This window comes from Alligator mississippiensis, chromosome 13, assembly GCF_030867095.1.
Source record: "Alligator mississippiensis isolate rAllMis1 chromosome 13, rAllMis1, whole genome shotgun sequence".
Lineage (NCBI taxonomy): Eukaryota > Metazoa > Chordata > Crocodylia > Alligatoridae > Alligator > Alligator mississippiensis.
In genome coordinates, this window is record NC_081836.1 from 50960186 (window position 1) to 50982673 (window position 22488).

The following is a 22488-nucleotide window of genomic DNA, read 5'->3' on the forward strand; positions in this document are numbered from 1 at the left end:
TGTTGATAAAGATGTTGAAGAGAATCAGTCCAAGGACAGAGCCTTGGGGGACACCACTGGTCACGAAGTGCCATAATGATTTGCTACCATTGACTACTACTCTCTGGGTCTGACCTCGGAGCCAATTTCTCCAGCCATTGGACTGTGGTGCAGTCGAGGCCACAGTTGGCCAATTTATCCATGAAGAGGTCATGGGACACCAGATAAAAGGCTTTTATAAAGTCCAGATATATGACGTCAATCTCTTCTCCCTTGTCCAGGTGATACATCACCTGGTCATGGAAGGAGATGAGACTAGTCAGGCAAGACCTACCCGCGACAAACCCGTGCTGGCTGTCCCTTAGGATGTTGCCCTTAGCCAGCTTATCCAGAATGGTCTCCTTGATAATTTTCTCCAGAATCTTACTGGGGATTGAGGTCAAGCTGAATGGCCTGTAATTCCCAGGATCTACTTTCCACCCTTTCTTGAAGACGGGTACCACACTGGCCTTCTTCCAGCCTTCAGGTACTTCACCTGAGCGCCATGAGACCAAAAAGAACCTAAAAGACCCAAATCCAGCAGCAGTGGCGTTGCCTTTTACAGCCTGCTCTGTAAACAGGTACCCTGAGCTCTGTGCAAAGCTCTCTGAAAAGGAGAAAGAGAAAGAAATGCAAACAAGCTTAAGGACAGCAGAGTCAAAGGCAAAGTTACGTGAGTAAACATGGCATTCAAAGCCAATTTGGCATCAAATCAGAAAAAGAGGGGAAGAGACGAGATCAAGTCAGGCTGTGCCTTTCCCTCAGGACTTCAGGGAAATCTCCCACCCTTGCTGTCACCTGTGGAAAGGCATCAGCACTACAGCAAAAGTGAAAGTTTCAGGAAATTCTGATCTTATACAACACACAGCAGAGCCCAGCCAAGCAGAACTCAGGCAGCTGGAAAATGAGCAGATATGTCCCTTCAAACATTACATTTCTCATCTACCAGCATAAAGTGAGAAGAACAGCACTCCAGAAAGCACCTTCACACCATCAATTTCAGAGAAACTCTAGGGTGCCCAAGTCTAGCATTGACACTTAATTTAACATATGCATGTCAAAAACTAATTGCACTCCTGTCTTGGAAACAGTTACCCCAACTTGCAAAGCACTCAGCACAGAAATAACGACTGTATTAGCATTAGGAGCCAGGGCTCACATGCTTAAACCTATTCCCCTGGCATAGTTTCATAAATAAGAGAATTCTAAGTACTAGCATAAGATTGAAACCTAGGTACTTGTTTCCCAAGCCTCACATATGCAACCCAAACAGAAGATGGATGTTTGGGCTGATTCATGAAAGTGGCATGTACTGAAAACTATGCTAAAGCTGAATATTAACCAAAGCAAGGCAGGAAAGATCAAGGAAGCACAAAGTAGGCGTAGAGACCAAAACAGAGGTAGGAAAGATTGGAAACAATGATGGGAAGATCAGAGCACCCCAATGAGGCTAAGAGATGATGGATGACAACAAATGGTGAAATAAGGAGAAAGACCCAAGCCATGCAGGCGTGAAGGGGGACCATAAAAAAAAGGAAAAATTATCCAATCTCTTCTTAACTTCCCACTTCCTCCAACTCCTACGATCAGACATGGTCATGTGTAAGCTAACTCACATGAGAAGTATAAAAAGGGATAAGAACAGCAAAACAATTTGCTTCTGAGCACTGTGTCAAGGAGGAGTGGATGCTTTTATTACTTAAGTAGCAGAAACCACTCTGATGGGGAAACATTTGTTTTGTGGTTGACTTTTAAATAGAAGTGATAAACAGAAATCAAATTGTGACTTCCCAGATATGCCTAGATCTACAAAGAGAGGAAGATACCATCACTGAGTCCTGCTAAACTGGCTGGGTCTATTGTACTCCTTATTTGCTTAGAATAGAACAGATTCTTTGCCTTATCAGGCGGCCAGATACAATCATATATCAGGATGCAACTGAGACTGTCATATCTAAGGCAGCTTCTCCTAAAATGGTATTTCCATAATCCTGTTTAACAAGGTACACAAGGTTCAATATAAAGAGCTGGACAAATTAAGTCCTCTGCCTTTTTTCCGTTCTCAATGACACAGACAGCCGCACAGTCCATTACTGATGCCACTAATTAGATGATTATATACCACTCTAGGTGATAAGCTTTCAGTGCAAAATTATTATTTTTAACAAGCAATATATTTGCTCAATCTCATTTTAAAATCAGAAGATTTTTAACTTAAATGAAATTACCTCTCATAATTCTTAATGGGTAGAGCAACCCCTGGAAGAAACAGCACTAAAGATACAGTGCCCAAATACCACAATACAGCGGTGCTTTCCCGAGGAACTCAAGCAATCCCGAGACAATCTAATTTCTCAGAGCTGTATGTGCATTTTCTCCTTCAAAGGAATTAGATGAGGAATTACACTGCCCACTGAAAGCTCATCCTGCAAGAAGCCAAGTGTATTTGCTTGGAACCCAGGTAGGCCATTCTCCTCTTCTGGGAGAAAACACCTCAGAGATGAAGAAGTCCAAGAGTCCCAGCACTTCAACACAGAAATAAGGATATCATCAACTCCATGATAAAGTTGCAAGGACACTACAGTCTTTCTGTCCAGCATTTTAAAAACCAACCTGGTACCCTGTTCTACCATAAATCCTGGGCATCTGCTGAGGAGTGGAAATAGGTTACAAAGAAAATATTTTAGGAACCTATTGGGTAATTACTTTTTAACTAAATTGTGGTAGTGCTGGAATGATGTAGCCATGATAATCCATAAAATAGGTGAGAAGCAAGGATTTTTGTGAGCGATATCTTTTACTGGACCAACTGCGTGGTTGGGATAGACCTGAAGAAGAATGCAGTACATATGAAAACTTGTCCAAGTTGATCCCAAACTAGTAGTTGGGATAATAAAAGATTATCACCCACAAAAATCTGTCTCTCTCGAATCCTCTCTAAATGCTTGTTCAAGTCTGAAATGCTCTAAAAAGCCTCAGGAATATTTATTGATATCAGAAGACTGCCAGCTGTCGTCTTCTTCAGAATATCCAGAATTTCCCAGATCGGCCTACACCCACAGCTGTATCATGATAGACTGACAACAAAACCAGAAACGTATGGAGGGCTGGAAAAGCCCTGGTTGGCAGTTTGTAGTTCTGGTGAACCCAAGGGAGCAGAGGTTTCCTTTCCTAGTTGCAGTGCAAAGGTTTTGCCAGGCACTCAAAATGCAATGCCTTCCCTGACACGTCAAGAAAAGTGACAGAAGCTCTTTCTTCTTCCCACTTAGAGGACTCTCCATGGCATCAAATAGTATGGCCAGAAAGATTTTAAATAATACCCTCTTGCAAAACAGCTGCTTCACACTCCAGCAAGCCTTGCTCAGCGTACCATACATCACAGCCTCTTTGGCTCAGCAGTGACATAGAATTACAGAACTGGGCAGAGAACAATTAAAGCACAATCAAGAGACTGTAGTTAACACTCAGAAATAAAGCCTGAAACAGCAGCAGCATGCTTCTTCTCCCTTTCTGATGGACCACATTCCTCCCATGTCAGAAATTTCAACCTTCGGCCTAAACAGGACATTTGTCGATCAAAACTCACTCATGACTTCTTGCTGGGTATGACCTCCTTCAGCTGAGATAACAGCATCTTATTACCCACCTCTCTTCTCCCTACTTTCTTGCTTCCCTCAGCAATCACAAACCTTCAAACAAGCACAGACATAAGCTAACTCATGTGAGAAAACCTACTGGCTTCAAGGGAATTGCTCAGATGAGTGATGTTATGCATGGGTGGTTTGGGGAGGTGCAGTGCACACCTCTGTGGCAACAGAGAAGTAATAAATAATAATCTTCCCTTACAGAAGAGAGTTACAGAATTTAATATAAAATTATCAATATTCTATAGGCTTTTTGACTCATCCTACCAAATTTAATCAAAATTACACGCTGCTAAAGATTTTTGTAGGCGGGTTCAAAGGAAGCACCATACTAAAACTAACTTTTGTAAAACTCAACTGCTTTAACTCCTTCTACTATATTCTAAAGGACCTGGTTCAGCATAAGAGTAAAGTGCCTTCCTTGTCCTCCATGTAGCGCAGCCATTTTCTTCTATTAGGGAAAGTGGGAGCGGTCGCCATCAGAATCATGATAAACTCCATTCAGTGGCTCAGGTGACAGAAGTACGCCAACGATAATGCGACTTGCAGATGCCAAGAATGAGATTAAGTGACGTATCATCTATACATCAACAACTGGCAGCATGCCAGTAATGAAGCCAGTACAGTTATTCCCGAAGACAAAACTCATGGCATTGTTCTAGTATCTAAAACATGGAGAACACGTGGCAGTACTTCGGTATCAACTCGAGAACAGAGCAACCAAGAACCAAAAGGCATCCAGGAAAAGCATGTAGGTCAAAGAGAAGGGCATATAAGCTAGGTCTAGAAGCTGTACCTTGGTGAGGAGCAGCACTCGTTTCTGCAAGCGTCTGACCAGAGCTTCATGCTGCTCACGTTTCTTCTTCTCATCCAGTAACTGGTTCTGGATTCGTAATACCTCCTCTTGTAGCTGCTGTCGAGCCTTCTCTAATATCCTGGCACTAAGAAAGAGAGAGAAAGAAAGAATGGGCTTGTGAGGTTTAACACTGCCTCAGCAAAACCAGGAGGATGGGGCAACAGTAATGGGACCTAGGGTATCATCCCACCTATGCCCATGTGCAGCTGTAAACTGCATTGCCGTCATCAGCATTACTTGGAAGGACATTATTAAAAAAAGAGAGACGCTCAATGACCAGTCTTGGAGCTTAGCACCACCTCTTTATTTATATATACTATGCACGTACAAGATATAAAAACAGCAATCCTTTACAATCAACAAATCTCCTCTCAGGTGCATATTAAACTAAACTTGTTAAATACATACATAAGTTCCAGCAACAACACAAGTCTCAGGGTTTCACTCTACCTTTTTCCTTTGTAACCACTTGGAGTCACAGTTGCCACTGTGCATGGTTCACGTCTAAAGACAGCTATTTGGTAAGTATCTGTGATAACTACCCATGTGTTGCACTTGACAACAACCTAGGCTGAGCATAGTGCTATCTTCCTGTGGCTGGGTAACAACACACAGGATGCAACATGGACAAGACTATGGCCAGCTCCCAGCAGCCAATTCTCCCATTTCCTCCCAGCTTTCAGCGAAGAAACTCTTGAGTGCAATACTCTACATATTCTTGGAGTCGTTCTGGGTGCGTGCCCTGTGGGTACTCTTGCCACTTGCTGGGACACTCAGGATAGCTAAACCACTCTATCCAGGAAGCACCGGTACACAGTTATGCAGTACAGGCAACAAACACGACTGATTCATGGAAAAAACTGCAGCGCCAGAGCACCTCCATAGCGTCTGCAGGAGGTGAGGCAGATGACAGTATCACACGCAGGGGACAAAACCACTTGTACCTACCATGTTAATAGGCCCTGAAAGGGGGACTGGGAGTGCACCAACAAGTCTTCAAGCAGACTTAAATGCATCAAAACCAATGGCGCTGTCAGGCAGACACATCAAAGCTCTGCCTCTCCAGCAGAGAGGAAAACAGAACAACCTAAGAAGATCTGCCAGAGCCTCAAAGGGGTGTTTATATCATCATAAATCAAAAGAAAATAGAGTAAATAAAACACCCTTAAATGAAATAGTGCCATTATTCACATGCTGCTTAGATGCGTCAGGAAAATGGCACTTTTCTTTAAAGATGCTCTTAGTCTAAATTAAGTACATCCTGCACTGCTGGTTCACCAATTTGTGCTACTTGGAAAATTTATGTAGGAATTGACCAGAACTCCCCAAGCAGCAGTTTCCATACCTGCACTCCTTCCCTCTGAAAACGAATATGCATTTTAAGGCATTAGATGAATTAAAAGACTATTTAAAGTTCCAGTTCAATTTGGAACCATTCACAGACCAATTTAATAATCAAGGACTGTGAAATAGACTCTTCATTGTTGTATTCAGGTGGGAAAGTTCATCAAAAGGGCTTTAAATCTGCATTTAAAAATGGATAATTTAATTACCAGAGCACCACTATTTCCCTGATTCTGTTTTAATTAATTAGTTACACAAAAAGAAGCCTGTGCCCAGCAGCGGTATCTATGGTGATGGAATGTGAAGTAGCATCTGCCTCTCACTGACGGAGCAATTCTTTCTCCATCCGAACCTCAGGCCTTGTCTAGTCCATTAAGTTTTGTTCCAGCATGTGCACAGCCAAAGCCCCTCGGTGGCACAGGAGCCCCCTTTTCTGCTGGCAGAGATCAAACCACCTCTGCAGAGTGAAGTAGAGCTCCACCACCATCCAGCACAAGGTGCCAATGCACAGGCCAGCATCTTCTGCTGGCTACCATGCTCCTTCCAGCCTTCCCCAGATGCTCCTTGCCTTGCGGCAGTGCAACTATTGAGCTGAGTCGCAGAGAGCCACCAGAAACTTGCGGACGTGCGTGTGCTCTGCCAGCCGGGAGGTGATGACTGCTGCCTGCCATGAGAAGTTCTGCGGCAGCCACAGGTAAGTGGAGATAAAACCTCAGGCTAAACATCCCAAATTAAGTTGCCGAAGCTCTTAATAGAACAGCGTTTGCCCAAGTCAGCAACACTGCAATTCCCCAGTCGTAGTAGACAGAGAATCTAGCTTTCACCGCGCTCATTTTTCGGATAAATCCACCATTACAGGACAGCGCTCTGCAAGCATTCAGAGAGAAACTATATCAAAAAGGTGTTTCCATAGCAGCCAATGTCCAGAAAACTCAACCAACAGACACCAGTCATTCCACAGTGAAAAAGGGACAAGGATCCTGTATGAAAAACTGAGAACAACCCAAGAACATGTCACAAGGAAACAGTGGGAAACCCAGGAAGAACAAGCACAACAAACTATCTGTGACGTACAACATTAATCAGGTCCTTGGTAAAGTGTGCGTATGCACAATTTTCAAACTACCGGTCTCAAAAGTGCTAATGCTCCAAATGTTATTTCAGGACCATAGCAAAATTCAAAGAAGAAAATCAAAGGATTGCTCAAGTTAATTAGTTACAGCCCAAATTAAATATCAATGCAAACCTTCACCAAACACCGTCCAATAAATGATGTTAGGATATAAAAATCCTCTCTCTCCGTGTTATTGGTTAGTTTAATTAATAAACAGCTCTTCCAGACCTGAGTTCTATACTCTATCAAAGAGCTCCAGCCCTGAGCCAAGTCAGACGAGAGGAAAACTATAGGATCAAACATTCAAAGAACCAATCTCACATCTGACTGCTGCAGAAAATTTTGGTAGCATATTTTTTTTTTAATCCCTCTAAGTTTGACCTATTTTTACAAGTCCTGAGTGGACTGATCGGATTTGACCTGATATTCGGACTGAAAAAAAGGAAACTTGGTAGAATCTACTCAAGAGTCATGAAAAGTCTTTGTGATGCGTATTCCTTAGAGACGGCGCACCTTCTTTCTGAACTGCAGAGCTGGACACAACTAAGAGGAAAGGGAGGAAAGCAAAAGGACAAGTGTGTGGGTTATCTATATCTTCTTGCATTCAATAACGCTTACATTTTCCAACCTCAGATGAAATGCAGGGATCAGTTATTGCTGCCAAAATGTAAGCGTCATCAGAACGACTGTTCAACGGGCAGTAAGTAACCCAGTTCCACTTCTGAAGATTAAGCTTTAAATTACAATGGGCTGCTGACCAGTAGGAAATCTTCCATTCAAGCTTCTAACAATTTTTCCAACACACCACATTTTTAGATTTGCAAAACAAAGATGATTGAAGTCCTTTCCTCATCATTAAGACCAGACACGTAACTTTTCCAGGTATTACGGTATGAACTAGCTGGCCAATATTAAAGTTACTTTCCTTAGTGACAAAAAGCAGATTCAAAATCAGGTTCAAAGCAGCAAGTTGCATTATGTTATTATCCCAGACATTATTTTCTATGCCGATGACAATGCTGGCTTTTTAATGCCAATCACTCACCTCAAACCAAACAATTTTTAAAAACTCATAAAATATTAAACCCAAAGGTCCATGGTTCAGTTGAACCTCGAGCACCTTGGCATTTTCAAAAATCTCTGCAAGTTCAAAGCAAGCTTTCATGGTCTCAAAGTGGAAAAGTCGCTTCTGTTTATCAGAATTAACGAGCCTCGTCCCTCAGCCCGCTGAACGAAGTGCCGGTATCTCATGTCCCGAGCTGGTGAGAAGCTCTCTTCATACTCTGCTCTTCCGCTCTGCAATCTACTTTCATGTAATCTTAAATGATATTTCATTTTCCAGAATATTCTTTGAAAGGCTGAGAACAATGAAGACGGACAAAGAATACAGAAGCTATAAGATAAATTTTAATAATCTCAAAACATGACAAAAGCAGCTGTCAGCTCTCTTCCACTGATGGATAAAACTAACACCCCTTGCCTCCAGCCTATCTTTCCTGTGACCTCTTCCACCCTGCACGCTGCAAAATCTACCAGAGAGGGCAAACAGAAAGCTAGAAATATAATTCTGTACAACAGACTCTGGAAAAGATCAGAGGGCCAGCCATAGTGCGCCAACAGTGAAAATAGGGACTGCAGGGATCATGCAGCGATTTCAAAGAAGATGGCAAGGGGGCATGATGCCAGGGCCATATGCATCAAAAGCCACTGCACCAACAAACAAGATAATGTGGATGTGATGAGAACTGTGCAAACATACAGGGAAAGATGTCAGAGATATTTCACAAAGAAAACCTAGAGGAGCCAGCAATGCAATTTGTACACAACTGCTACACAGGCTAAGGCCACTTTCTGCAAATTAACAAGGGAAGACAGCCAGATGTGCGACAGCAATTAATATGTTGGAGGAAAGCAATTCCCCCCAACTGCATCCAGACGACATACATCCTTGCCAAAGTATCTGCCCATCTATAAATGGCAGGAAAAATCCCATAAACACCAGAGAGACCCAAACAAAAGGGAAACTGATAAATAGAGGGCTTGAGAAAACTGAAGCATCTGCTTTCCTGGCTCTTCTTTCCAGTTTTGCAAACCAATATTAAAGCACCACCAGTGATTCATGTCACAGGGTCTACTTCATAATAAAAGAATATTCTTCCCTGGAGCCCAACTGCCAAGCCACATCCCATTCGGTCCTGTCTAATGAGAGGATGATAAATAGCTCAGTCTTTGATCTGAGAGATCAGTGACCCCCTCTTCTGCAAGTGTCACTGCATCTGGTTAAATCATCGTGGCAGGAACACGCACCACCTGGAACAGGAAGGTGGCATGAGAGGAACAAGCATGATCAAACAGGTACAAGGCAAAAATATAAGGGAAAAGAGCAGGACAAACAGGAAGGAGGATGAAAGGAGAGAGGTAATGAGGAAGAAAACAGAAGCAGTCGAGATCAGGAAAACAGAAAAAATCTTTCCTATGAGGAAGCAAATTGTGGTCAGACACTGAGTACTACTTGAAAAATAAAGAGACAGGCCAGGGCCAGGATACTGCAGGAGCAATCAAGCTGCCTGAATCAACATACCCAGGGCAGACAGACTGCAGCACAAAAGGTGAAGAAGAATGTATTGATATTAAAAACATTTCAGATTCCCTCCTAAGACAGATGTAAGGTTCCAGATATTCAACAAGTCCAGGGTCTCCTCTGCATTTTAAAACGGTTTAAATGGGGATGATCCTCCCTTGAGCAGGGGGCTGGACTATATGACCCTCCTGAGGCCCCTTCTAACCCTACTTTTCTAATATTGTTTCTATGACTTCTTTTTTTCTTCTGCAGACACTTACCTAGGAACCACTACCATTCTGACACCCTTCTGCTCTTCTTCACCAAGGCGCTTTTGCTGTACTATGCACCCATGGCGGCTAGTAAGGCCAGTAACCCCATTCTGTGTACGACTCAGTTCCCCCTCTTTTGTAAGGAGCAGTAGTGATAGCTAACATTTCTAGTATCTGAAGTTAAAAATCACGGTGGGCTGGTGTCAGGCAGTTCAGTTGCATCATCTTCATAGCTAGAGAAAATCCTAACTGCACAGCTTATTAAATATTACATTAAGCATAACCTGCAAAGGAGTCAGGAGGGAAGGGACTGCGTGCCTGTTACCCACTATTCCCCCTCTTCACGAGACACCACCTGCCCACACAATATTAACTCATTTACCCACCCCGGACCTTTTCAGTTGCCCTTCCACTGAGGTTTCCATCAGCCAGTCACCTGAAACCAAACGGTTCTTGTGCCCATGCACCGTCCTACGCACAAAGAATCACAGTGGTTTGGCAAATAAAGAAAACTGAAAACCTGTAAAGAGAATTATTTGGCTTGTGTAGATAGATGAAGTGGGTAAAGAGCATATTGATGTTTGGAGCTTTATTGATGCAGTGAACGGGTGTCATCGGAGTGCATATTTGGTTTTGCTATCTAACCAGCAGCAAAAATATCAAACTTGGATTCGGCACCTCCAAGGTGAACTTGGCATTTAGTCACAGAGCAGGAATGAACACAGAAAGTAGGTGCTACAGCCTTTACTTCTGTCCCCAAACTGACAGAAATTATAAGGATTTCCGCAAAGAAGCCAATTTACACCAGGCATCTTCCACCTCCTTACACTAGGAGGTCAAACTGGTTGCTACAATACAACCATTCCCATGGAAACAGACAACACACCATCTTTGTGCCACCCTGTTACAACAACCAGCCACACAGGGCAACTGGATTGAAAGGCCACAGTGGCAATCAGAAGGTAAACCAGGCCCTACTTAAGGAGGGGCCTGATGCATCTCTAGAAAAAGATTACTTTCCAGAATGAACTGACACATCTGCTCCTTGAAACAATGCAGCTCCAATCCCAATGTTAATCTGCTAGTCAATATGAGACTCACTGTCAGACTAATGCACACGCACCACCAGCAATCGAGCATGAGCATGTCTTTATCCGACAAGGTGAATGACATGTATTGGCAGTGATTTCTTTTAGAGAAACAACAGCTGATTGAAGAAATATGCACACTGCTAATGTCTAGCAAAATCAAAACTTTAAGGAGCAAGAGCTCTCCAGAGATAACTGCACTGGGGTGGGTTTTTTTCCAAGTCTCAAAGACAACAGCTTCCACTTTGGGATATTTTTGTTTCTGAATAAAATTTTACCACCCTATGTGATCTGCAGGACGCACACTGCTTCCAGATTGCTTGCAGGAGTGAAATGGTAAGGAAAGAGCGCCATTAAGTGATGCAACCAATGCTGCAGAGAAAACAAGAGGCACATCAGCACCATGTCTCATCTCATCAGCCTGGGCTAAGAAGTATTTGGAGCACACGGCAAAAGGGGCTCAGTGGCTTGTTGACACAGTGGGCCAGGGAGAGACCCCAGCTCCTGATTTCCAACCCTGAGCTTTAGCTAGCCACCTATGATCGGCTCAGTCCCTTTGGGCATTCAAGCGCTGTTATCCCTGAGCATTTAATCCCATTGGTAAATGTTGACTGGAGGTGAAGGCTGGACTTTCTTCTCCCTCTTCCCACTGGTCATGGACCAATAAGGAAAGAAATTGCTTCTGTGAGGAATATACCATAGTTAGTGGTTTTAAAAAAAAAAAAAGGAAAAAAAAAAGAATTGATGCTTCTTCTCCATTAGATATTGCTCCAGCCCCTGGGGGCTAAGGGTCCCAGAGTCTGGGCGTGAAAGGAGCAAGATTTTGCAGGCGAGAAATTGAAAGGGGTGTGAAGTGGGGGTGGAAACACAAGGAAGACGTTTCAGAGAAAACCTCTGCCTTGCACAGTCGTGATGCAAGACGTCTCTCTGCAGCTGGCTTTATTTACCCCATCTCATTCAGATTCTAAATGCTTCAGAGTGTCATTACACTTTTTTTTCTTTGAAAACAAAAATCAAAACAACTGAAACAAAACTGAAAATGAAAAAATCCAAAAGCCTGAAATAATTACTAATCAAAGGAGAGGCCCGCACATGAGCTGGTGAAGCCACCGGCCAGCTCTACCCAGTAATTTCTCTCCATGTCGCCTCTGATGAGTTTTATATTTCTAACATTTCATCAATTTGAATCACCAAATTCAATTTGCATTCGCAGATAAACAGAGAGAGAACGGTAAATACTCTCATCTGACCTTGAAGTGTGAGAGAGAAAATTGCCCTCCACGATTTCAATTCAATCCCAACCGTAATGAATAATGCAATTTGCCCCATCAGTTATCAATCTGTAATCACACACTTGTGCGCTGGAGGAACATGCTTTCGTGCCTCAGCATGAGATGAAGAGCCAGGCAAAAAGATTTATACTCTTTTTGCCTGGAGCTGTCACAAGCCCTGGTGCACTTCCCCATGTGCGTAGGACTTGCCAGTCTTCACCCAGGGTGGCATCTCCCAGAGAAAGGCTCCACTTTGTGTCTCTTCACCAACCCTGCATGTTCAGGATCTGGGAACTGAGGGGGATGTACCCCAGAAAGGGGGTTTTCAGCTCAGTCCCATAAGCTGTCTTCCAAGAAACGTCCCTGTGCTGCTCCAGATCTAATACACACACACACACACACACACACACACACACACACACACACACACACACACCTTTCCTTCCAACCGTCAGTCAAAGGCCTATTTCTACATGCCCGTGCAATACACAGCATCAGAGTGCAGACTGCTGGCGGCTCACATATCAGCAACCAGAAATGCTTTAAGGTTCTGCTATGTATTAAACTGATACTTACAGCAAAAGCGGAAAGCCTGCCTGGAAAGGGCAGACTGAAAACTGAGGAGAAAGGAGAAGGACAAGTACAGAGAGGAGAGCAAAAGATACCGCATGGAAGAAAGGGAGTAGGAAAATGGGCATGATGAACTGACCGGTCACTACACACACCTGCTGGAACCCCGCAGTCTTGCCATTAGGCTAAGAGCTCATCTTCATAAAATAAAGAGGGTCAAAGTATCGTGGAACAATTAAAACAAAATATGAAAGCCCTCTATTGAAATCTAATGAGAAGGCGCCCTTACGGATTCATGACTCATTACTGCTCCATGAAGGCTCCGCAGAACTGTCTGCATGACCTTTTCCAATCAGCCTTCATTTCCAATGCGTATTACTGTACTTCAGCATGAAATGAGCACCGCATACCGCTGTTCACTCACATTTCTGATCTGAATGCTTTTTTTAGACTACCAAATGCACTTACAGAAATAGGTCTCTCTCACATAGTACATGCAACATGATTCAATGGCAGACCCAAACCATAATTTTGAATAAAATGCTAGGCTGCAACCCAGAAACTAAACACTGGGTCTTTTATCAGCAAATCCAGTTCAGGTGTCCTAACTATACTGATCATAGAGTTATTAACAGATAACTTGCCCACCACAGATGTTAGGCGGTACTAGTAATATCCACCCAGAATAGATGGTCAGGATGCAGAGATAGCTAGGAAACATCTAGCTAACTTCCATGCAGGCAACACTCTCAATCTGTCAATTTTTACAACCTCCAACTTATTCTCCCAATGTATTTTCTTCTGTACAAAACCAAAATAGCTTTGGTTTGTTTAGACAATAGCAATCAAAGCTATCTCCTGAACTTTAGAGGAAAGTAGTCCACAATAATAGTAACTCCATTAAGTATAGCAGCACAGCAGGATAGCTCACTATTTAAACATAATAACATGCAAAAATCTACATTAGAAGAGCATTATTAAGGTTGCAAAGTCAAGCACTTGAAAGTTAGCAAATGCTAGAATCAAGGTTGCTGAGCTACCCTTAATTCAGCCCCCTCGTGAAGATGCATTATGATTGCCTTTGATTACATAATCACATGCTATTTTTTCCACCCTGCCTTAATGGTGATTCACGGTTTTCTACTGACTGAGACTTGTCTGTAGAACTCCTACCTCATTTGCTGCAAAAGCTGAAAGGTTTGCCATGAATCAGACACAGAACTGACAGAAGATAAAGGAAGGTTTTAGAACTGAGGCCACTCTATGAGCCCTGGAGAACTGGATTCTCTTCCCACCTCAACCATGGAGTTTCTACATGATACCAGGCAAGTCACTTAAACCAAAATGTTGCCTGGCGGAGGAACACACTACTTGTGTGTTTCTCTTTTTTCCATACATAGCTTGAGACCATGAAATGTGGTCTGCAGAAGTAATGAGCATCCAACCCTAAGTGAAGGGAAGCTCCTTCTTTCCATCTTTCCCGTTGGCCCATTCATTCCCAGGTCTAGTTGCCTCCCCTAGCTAAAATCACCGTGATTTTATGTTAACATGGGGGTGTGGGAGACATTTTCCCTTATCTCATCCTTGGAAATTGCTAAGATATTGTGCAGCAGGGGCTGACACTGTGCAATAACGTTCAGCCCAAAGCTGACACACAGCATGGAAAATTTAAGCCCAAACAACTGAAGTCCTGCAAAATGATCAGCAAATAAACACAGAGATTTATAATGGAAACTACTGGGGCAACCTCAACTGGAACTATCACTAGCAGCCACACCTACATTATTAAATTTATTAAAATAAATGTACTTATTATGGGAGATTATTAAAATTACAAAACAAACCATCTTCACCACATGCTCCCTGTTAATATGCTTTGCTAAGCTTGGATTGGTTCACATACATCCCATCCCAATAAAATCATTCCCAAACTCTCCAAGGCCACTGTTAAATTTAAAGACTGCCTTGTAAATGCTCCCGCAAGGTACATTTATGCAAAATTAATATAAAACACTAGGTAATCCAAATGGTAGCATTTTACAACACAGGTTAAATTAAGGAGGGTGGAGGAAGGGAGAGCTCCCACCGTTCCCTGCCTGATGCAGCAAGAACTAACCCTGCCTACTTCAATCACTGTTTACATCCCCTTTGTGCATGTATAAATGGATATATGAGTTGCAAGGCATAGAAGAGAATCAGGCCCTAAGGGCCTGGTCCCAGCAATCTGATTAGAGAAAGCTGGAATCTGTCCAAAGTAAAACCTTCTGAATAAGTATCAAACTGTGATTGTCGGTGGTTTATTTTGAAACAACTTTCACTTCTACAACATGCTCTTCACAGATGCCAAGTACAAACTACAGTCTCTCACTCTGCTCATTAGTTCCTCCCAGACAGCTAAGCACAGGCAACCTCTTCGCCAAGCCAGCGTTTATTGTAGCATTCATTTTTCCAGCTATGGAAATAGAGACACTAATATGCTAAACTGAAGAACTATGAATGAAACCCTTGCCATCCTATTCCTAGAGGTCTCTACATCCGTGCTATGCTTTATCTGACCCACAAAGCCAAAGTCCAATGGCAAATTTACTTGCGTCTTTTACGTTGCAGGGTTTTTGCCGTGTTGGTCTAAGGACATTGGCAGGCAAGGTTCTTTGGGTAGATGTGATCTCTTGTATTAGAGCAACTGAGTACTTGTAACAAAGTTCTTTGCAAACTTTTGGGCATCAGCACCCTTCTTCAGGCACAGGAAGACCCCGTAACTCAGGGGTGGGCAATTATTTTGGGCGGAGGGCCACTTACTGAGTTTCAGCAAGCCATCAAGGGCCGCATGACAGGCAGCCCAGGGCAGATTCATATTCATTTTCTAATTTTTTTAGGGGCCCCGCAGGCCGGAGAGAATGGCTTGGCGGACTGCATCTGGCCCGCGGGCCGCATTTTGCCCACCCTTGTTCTGAAATCTCCACGGAGGGAAAGAAGCTAAAAGTGTGACAGGAGGTCAATGAAAATATAAATAGGTGGAAATTAGGAAAACAATGGGTAGAGAAGGGAGGGCGGGCGTTCCCTTCTCCATTCAGAGTTCAGTTACTTCGATTCTGCTGCATCACTATTTCTAAATGTTTAATGAAACAATGCTACATTCCTGGCAATGTCCCTACAAACACTTCGAACAGATAGCGGCCAGGTGGAGGAGTCAATGACCTTTACACTGAGGTTTTTTGAGAGGAAAAGCAGAAAGGTCAGGCCCTTGGCTTGAGCAAAGCTGGAATAAAGGAGAAGAATTTCAGATGCAGATCTCCCTCAGGCTCAAATGTTTCTATTTTGCCAGCCACTCCGACAACTACCTACATTCACCGATACACAAAAGGCCCTCCCACTACTTCTGATGTAGCACTATCAGTAGTCATAGTCTACCCTAAAAACATGTGAAAGGCAGCAACTGAAAAAGTTAAGCCACTTACTAGTACCCACCCTTTGCTGCTCCACTCACAGGCACACTGCTTACATTACCACAGCCACCGCAGACCACAAACACCCCATTGTTAAAGCTGTTCTTTCTTGCCCCCCCATGCACATCTCAGATTTTTCTTTTCCAGCTCCATTAGCTATGGTGTAAGAGCCGGTTGCACTGGGAAAGGGTGCATTCAGCAATCACTCACAGCCAAGGGCTAATTCCTTCCGTGTCATTCAATTCTGGCTGATCTCAGTCTGGCCTAACATGAGCTGCTGCATAGCACAACTGGATCCAATCGCTAATACTAGAGCCCTTAATGCACGCACACAGTAGCCCAGGGTTTCCCTGTGTGGCACTGCCTTGCTCCTCCTCTATTCAAGCCTGCTAAGTTTCAGTTTTTACTAGTGCTCCCGATGCATAAATTGGGGTGCTCTTTGCTGTTGCACAAACCTGTAGATCTCCCCTGGGACATCAACACAACAGATGTCAATCAGCAAGGTCGTTAATTCCAGCTGTCATGTCCTGAAATTTGGACATGTCAATCTGCGGTGGTGTTGCCCTTCAGACTTTCATAGACAGAACAGCTCATTCTGTGACCATCACCACCTCCTTTCCTCCCTTCCTCCTTGCATTTGAAGAAAGCGTCACCTTTTCCAGAACATATGGCCAACTGGGGTGACAAGATGATACAACTGCAGAGCTCCTTTTGTGAAACCACAGCTGTCTGTGACTATTTCTATGTTGGGAAACAACAGTATCATTTTCATGACGTGGTGACAGCTGTTGGGATCGCAGATCATGCCAGGCTTTGCCTTGCCGGTCTTTTTGTATATCTGCAAGTCCACGCCAGAGACTCTGACATCACTTTCTAACACTGCAGATATTCTTATTTTCAGCTGACACCAGGGAACACACCCATGCTTCCTGGGTGTCACTCCGTGATTTAACAGTGCTAAATACAGATCAGACTCTGACTCGGCAGCCTTTTTTAGTAATTGCTTTATTATTTTCCAAACCACTTCCCACAACATCCAAGACTGAGATTGGTGAAGACTAGCAGTGATAAATCTAAACCTAATGGCTTCAGTATCACTGCTGTTCTACGCACACACCTCCCAGGCATAAAAGCTTGATTTTTTTATTATTTTTTTTTTTATAGCTTTGAGCTGAGACCAATGTTGCCTCATCTGTTTGAGTGTGCTGACATTCAGATTTTATTAGTACCCATGTCAGACAAGCTAGTGGTCACTTTTGACCACATTGCTGCTCTGCGCAACACCAACAAGTTTCACCTGTCTTATCTCAGGACCTCTTAAAAGTACCCACCCTCTGTAGGCCATAAGTAAGGATGACCCTGAAGATGGAAAGGTGAAATGTGGTGGTAGAAGGTCAGTAACCCCTAACTGCCAGAGGGTAAGCAGCAGCGAATGGTCTGTGTGTTCAGTATTGACAACAAGAGGCGGACAGAGACTAACAGTTCTGCCCCCCCCCCCCCCCAAAATCAGTCAAAACTACTGTGCTCCTTGTCACGCCAGCTCCCAAGCATGAGTGTGCAAGAGAGGAACCCTCCATTACAACATGAATGGTGCCGTTAAGGACCTGAATACACTTTTTAAATTATTTTGTTAAGGCAAAATGTTGAGCCAGAGCTACTCAAGACCCACCTCTCCCTACCAACCTTTGTACAGACAAATAGGGCTGTTTCTAAAATATCTCAGTCAACAATGACAAAGAGGATTGGAAAAGAAAAATTTCAAACAAAGCCCAAAATCAGAGACCACTTATTAAAAGTGTATCAAAGAGAAACCAAACAAGAGTTATATATTCCCTTTGGCTTTTCTAGCCTAGGTGAAATTCCACAGCAATGGGCTGACAGCTTTGAGAGATGAACAGGACTATATGCCCCATTTTAAGCTCGTTTTTAAATTCTGCCCTAACTATGGAGCCTTTACTGTAAGAATATTCAGCTTGCCCAGAGTAACAGTTATGTCATTATTGCAATAAGCAATATCAACCTAGATAGTAAGGTTAAGAGAGCAGATTTAGTGCTTGGGTTGGAAAATTTTAAGACATTTAGCAAGATTACTTATCTTTAAAAATAGATCTTTCAGTAGCTCAATTTTTTTTGGAGATAAAGCAGATAAGGAACTTCATTCTGCTGCCACCTTCATTTCTGCAGAAACCCTTAATACAAAAGAGAGGAGTCCCTTTTCTCTTGTTCAGATCACGAAATGGTGTAAAGGTGGGGGTGTCCCGGACTCTGAGCATAAGGGAGTGAACAGTGGTGCCTTGAATGAGAGCATACACATGCCAAAAGGCATGTACACAAGGCAAAAAAGTTGTTAAAAACTGGACTGAATACAATGAATAAAGTAACAAGAATATATGGCTCATGCTCACTCTCTTCTGTTCCCCCCTGCTTTGGAGCAACCCAACATCCCAATTAGCAGCTCTGAAATCGCTGTACCCTCCATCTCCCACAATCAATTCGCACACTTTGGCAGCCAACAGATAGTCTATGCTCAGCGCTCCCTTCGATTGCCACCTATGTTCCATTATAATCTCCCCTGCTGCCTCCACTGTACCTGATTAATAAAGTCCATTCTTCCTGTTTATTTCCTTATTGATTCGCTGTCCCCTGCATAAGGAAGAGAAGTCAATGCAGTTAGGGGTGGCACCTGCTTAGAGATCTCACCATTCAACTACCTCCTGAAACCTCATTTCATTCCCACTGGATAATAGGACTGTGGCTGAAGCTGCTTTGAGGTATTGGCATTGTCATAAAATGTTCCTTGTGTCCTACTTCACTGCAGCTGACAAACCCTCCACTTGCTCTCTGTAGGCTAGTAAAAAAAAGCACGCTTCTAAAAAGCTTTGGATATGTTTGCATTGCCAAGTGAAAAGGAGAAAGTGAGATATTTCAATGTTTCCATTTTATTCTGAATTCCCATAAAGAAACACGAAAAAGGGGAATGTCCCAGTACAATCACTGTCTCGGCCAAGCAGCTCACTTATTAATCTCTCCTTTCTCCGCGTTCCCTGGCTTGGGGGCTTGGAAAGTTGACACTTGACTTGAAAAATGCCAACTTTAAGCAGTTTATTTCCTCTTGAACTTTAAGAACTGACTGAGACAGAAGTGACCTTTAAAAAGGCAGGGTTAGTTCTTGTATGAATTGATAGAAGGATTCTCTGCTTACACAGCACAGAGAGATACTAAGCAAATCTCCTATGTAAACACTGCTTTCCTATCGGAATAGAGGAGAACGCAACTTTCACCGGTCACAGGACTCTCCAGATGGGAGGGTTTAAAACCCGGTGACCTAACTCATAGGGCTAGAGAGGAGACAAACCATAGTGTCATCAAAACCTCTGCTGGATGGCTTCTCAGCAGCAGCGATTCCTCCTGGTCAAGGACGATCCCTCCCACAGGTCAAGTAAAGGGTTGTAAATGAGTCCATTGATGGTGAAGGTGGCTGATCCTAGAGCCAGACCCTCTGGCAAATGCCACAGTTGGTGGTTAAGGGAGGGTCGGACTACAGATTTCTTGATTTTGTTTCCTTTCCTTCCATTTGTCACTTTTCTGCCTCCGAAGTGAGACGGTTTTCCTCTAAGATGTACCTTCTCTCACAAGACATCACCGTGTAGCCCTGTGCTGGACTAGTTTTTCCCAATTTCTGTTGTCAATGCCACACTTCTTAATATTCGCCTTGAGGGTGTCCTTGAAGCATTTCCTCTGGCTCCCGCATGTCCACAGCTGAGTTGGAAGTATACCAGTTAAACATACATCAGGCGTGTGCACATGCTGCAGTCACACCCTCGGGGAAAGAAGGCCCCCAAGTAGGAAAGTTGGGCACAAAGATGATAGCTTAGAATCTGGTGCCAAATCACTCCAGCAGATTAGAAAAGAAAACAGGCAAATAGGCTTATTGCCAGTAGGTCAGGGCAAGGAAGAGGACTAGATATCAGGACTCCTATTTTGGGATTACTGACTGACTTGTATCACCTTGGCCCCATCACAATCACAGTGACTCAATTTGCCCATGTGCAAAAAAGACACTAATCATATTTTATGAGGTTTAATAATAAGGTAGTGCAAGAATGATGCTGTAGCCATGATGGTCCAGAAATTATGTGAGGATTTCATAGGGTAATATGTTTTATTTAGCTAACAGGATATCTGGCATAGGCTTAGCAAGATGTCACTGCGTAGCCTGGCTTCTTTTTTCCTTGGGTGTAGATTTTTCTAAGAGGTGGATTTCAATATCTTCCATGTACGATAGTGTAAGAGTGATGGTGTAGTCGTGATGGTCCAGAAATTATGCAAGAGGCAAGGATTTCCTAGAGCGATATCTTTTATTGCTTTCTGCTGCACTAATAACCAGAAACATACCTAGGTAAAATGTCCCCTGGTCCAAACCCAACCACACAGCTCATCCCATCAGATGCCCAATGAAAGGCAGTGAAGGGATATGGTGGCAGTAAAAGGACCACATAGGAGTTCTGATACAGGAGACTTGTTAGGAGCATTTCTGGACCACTGATGGATGGTGGTTCAGAATAAATTAATGGACAATAAACTTGCTTTGCTGGTATGTTGACAATATTACACCAGGGGTGTCAAACACATGGCCAGTGGGCCGGATTCAGCCTGTAGATCTGCTGATGCTGAAATGCAGGCACAGAGAGGGGATGCAAGCTGCTCAGGGTCACAGCAACATCAGCAAGAGAGCTGGGATTAAAACTTGGGGAGTTTTTGATTTCTACACTTCAACTCAGTCTTTTAGACCATTCTCCTCCTAGCACACACAGACCCATGAACTTCAGAAATCCCCAATGGACAGTATGAAGTATCACTCTGCCATCAGCTAAAAAGAAACGCTTCCAATCTAAAATCAACCTGCTGAAGAAACAGTGTACGTTTCCTAAGGAGTTCCCAAGGCAGAACCCGCTATTTTCTCTGCTGGCAGTAAAGTTTACATCATCCTCAGTAAGTCTCGCTAAGTCTCTTAGAAAATAAAAGCCTTCCTAAGAGCATATACACAATGCTTTCCAGTATGCCCTTTTATTTTTAAAAGAAAGAGCTGTCATTGTACTATCATGTAGTACTGCAAAACCAGCATGTGTGAAGATCACTCTCAGCAAGTGCTACTGTTTTGTTTGATGATGCTGACTGAGCTTTCTACTGGCCAGTAGAGCTGTGCGAAGCTTCGGTAACTGATTTGATTCGGAGGAGTTTCGGCCCGTTTTGGCAGCCAAATCTCTGAATCTGAATCAAACTGGGAGACCCATTAATCTCTCCAAATCGAATTGGAAGCCTCCGAATCGATTCAGAGATACTTGGAGATTCAGCCATAGACTACAGAAAGGCAGTAGGCAGTACTGGCGGGAGCCGCTGGGGGAGCAGCCAGACAAGCCCAGCTTGAGCCAGCATCCCCGGGAGAAGCCGCGGCTCGTCCAGCTGCCCCACCCACCGGTACTGCCTAGTGCCTGCCTGTACAGTCTACAGCTGAATCTCCAAATCTCTCTGAATCGATTTGGAGGCTTCTGGGAGCTGGGGAGAACGATTGGAGGCAAGGGGAATGAACAGGGGCTTCTCCCCAGGTCCCAGTTCTATCTCCCAGATCCCCAATCATTCCCACTAGCCCCCGTGACTTCTCTCGGGGCTGCCAGCACTGCCTTCCTTCTGCCTTGCCCCATGGCTTCTCCCGGGACACCCGATTCAAGCCAGGGCTCGTCCGACTGCTTCCTCAGCTGCTCCCGCTGACACTGCCTGCCTGTACAGTCTATGGCCGAATAAGATTCAGTGCTAAATATCTTCAGATTCGGCCGAATTGAATCGGGACAGTGATTCGAATCAATGAATTGAATCACTGTCCCTCCGAATTGCCGAATCCAAATCCAAAGCAAATACTTTCCACTTTGAACAGGCCTACCAGCCAGGCCATCTCTATAGATCATATGAAAGCTGCTCACTTCTGGCATGCATGAGAAAGAACTGCATTTTCCAAGTCTCAGCGTGGCCATTTCCTTAAGGATCAATTTAATAAGTGGCCAGCCGCTAACTTATGTTTTAAGGTCACACCATTATGAGTTTGAAAACCTGAGCACTATGCAGAAGGCATTCATATCACCTCCGCATGGTGATCTGACAATAGGAAACGCTACTGTTGACATGATACGTAGATAAGTATTGTTTAGCAGTGTTTTCCTGTTCTTAATGCATATGCAACTCAAAATCAAAGAGCAGCAGGAAACTGCCATCTTGTTTATATGAGATGTATTCAGAGATTTCTTCCTTTT

General features: G+C 43.6%; 1 protein-coding gene across 4 annotated transcripts in view; it reads right to left on the reverse strand.

The window, feature by feature from the left end:
- Positions 1-22488, reverse strand: part of MAD1L1 (mitotic arrest deficient 1 like 1) — a 488928-nt gene that overhangs the window by 327410 nt on the left and 139030 nt on the right. For all 4 annotated transcript variants that reach the window (XM_059716930.1, XM_014610725.3, XM_019494775.2 and 1 more), the window contains one exon: positions 4459-4603. In XM_059716930.1, the coding sequence (XP_059572913.1) occupies positions 4459-4603 (145 nt within the window). The remainder of the gene's footprint in view (positions 1-4458; positions 4604-22488) is intronic.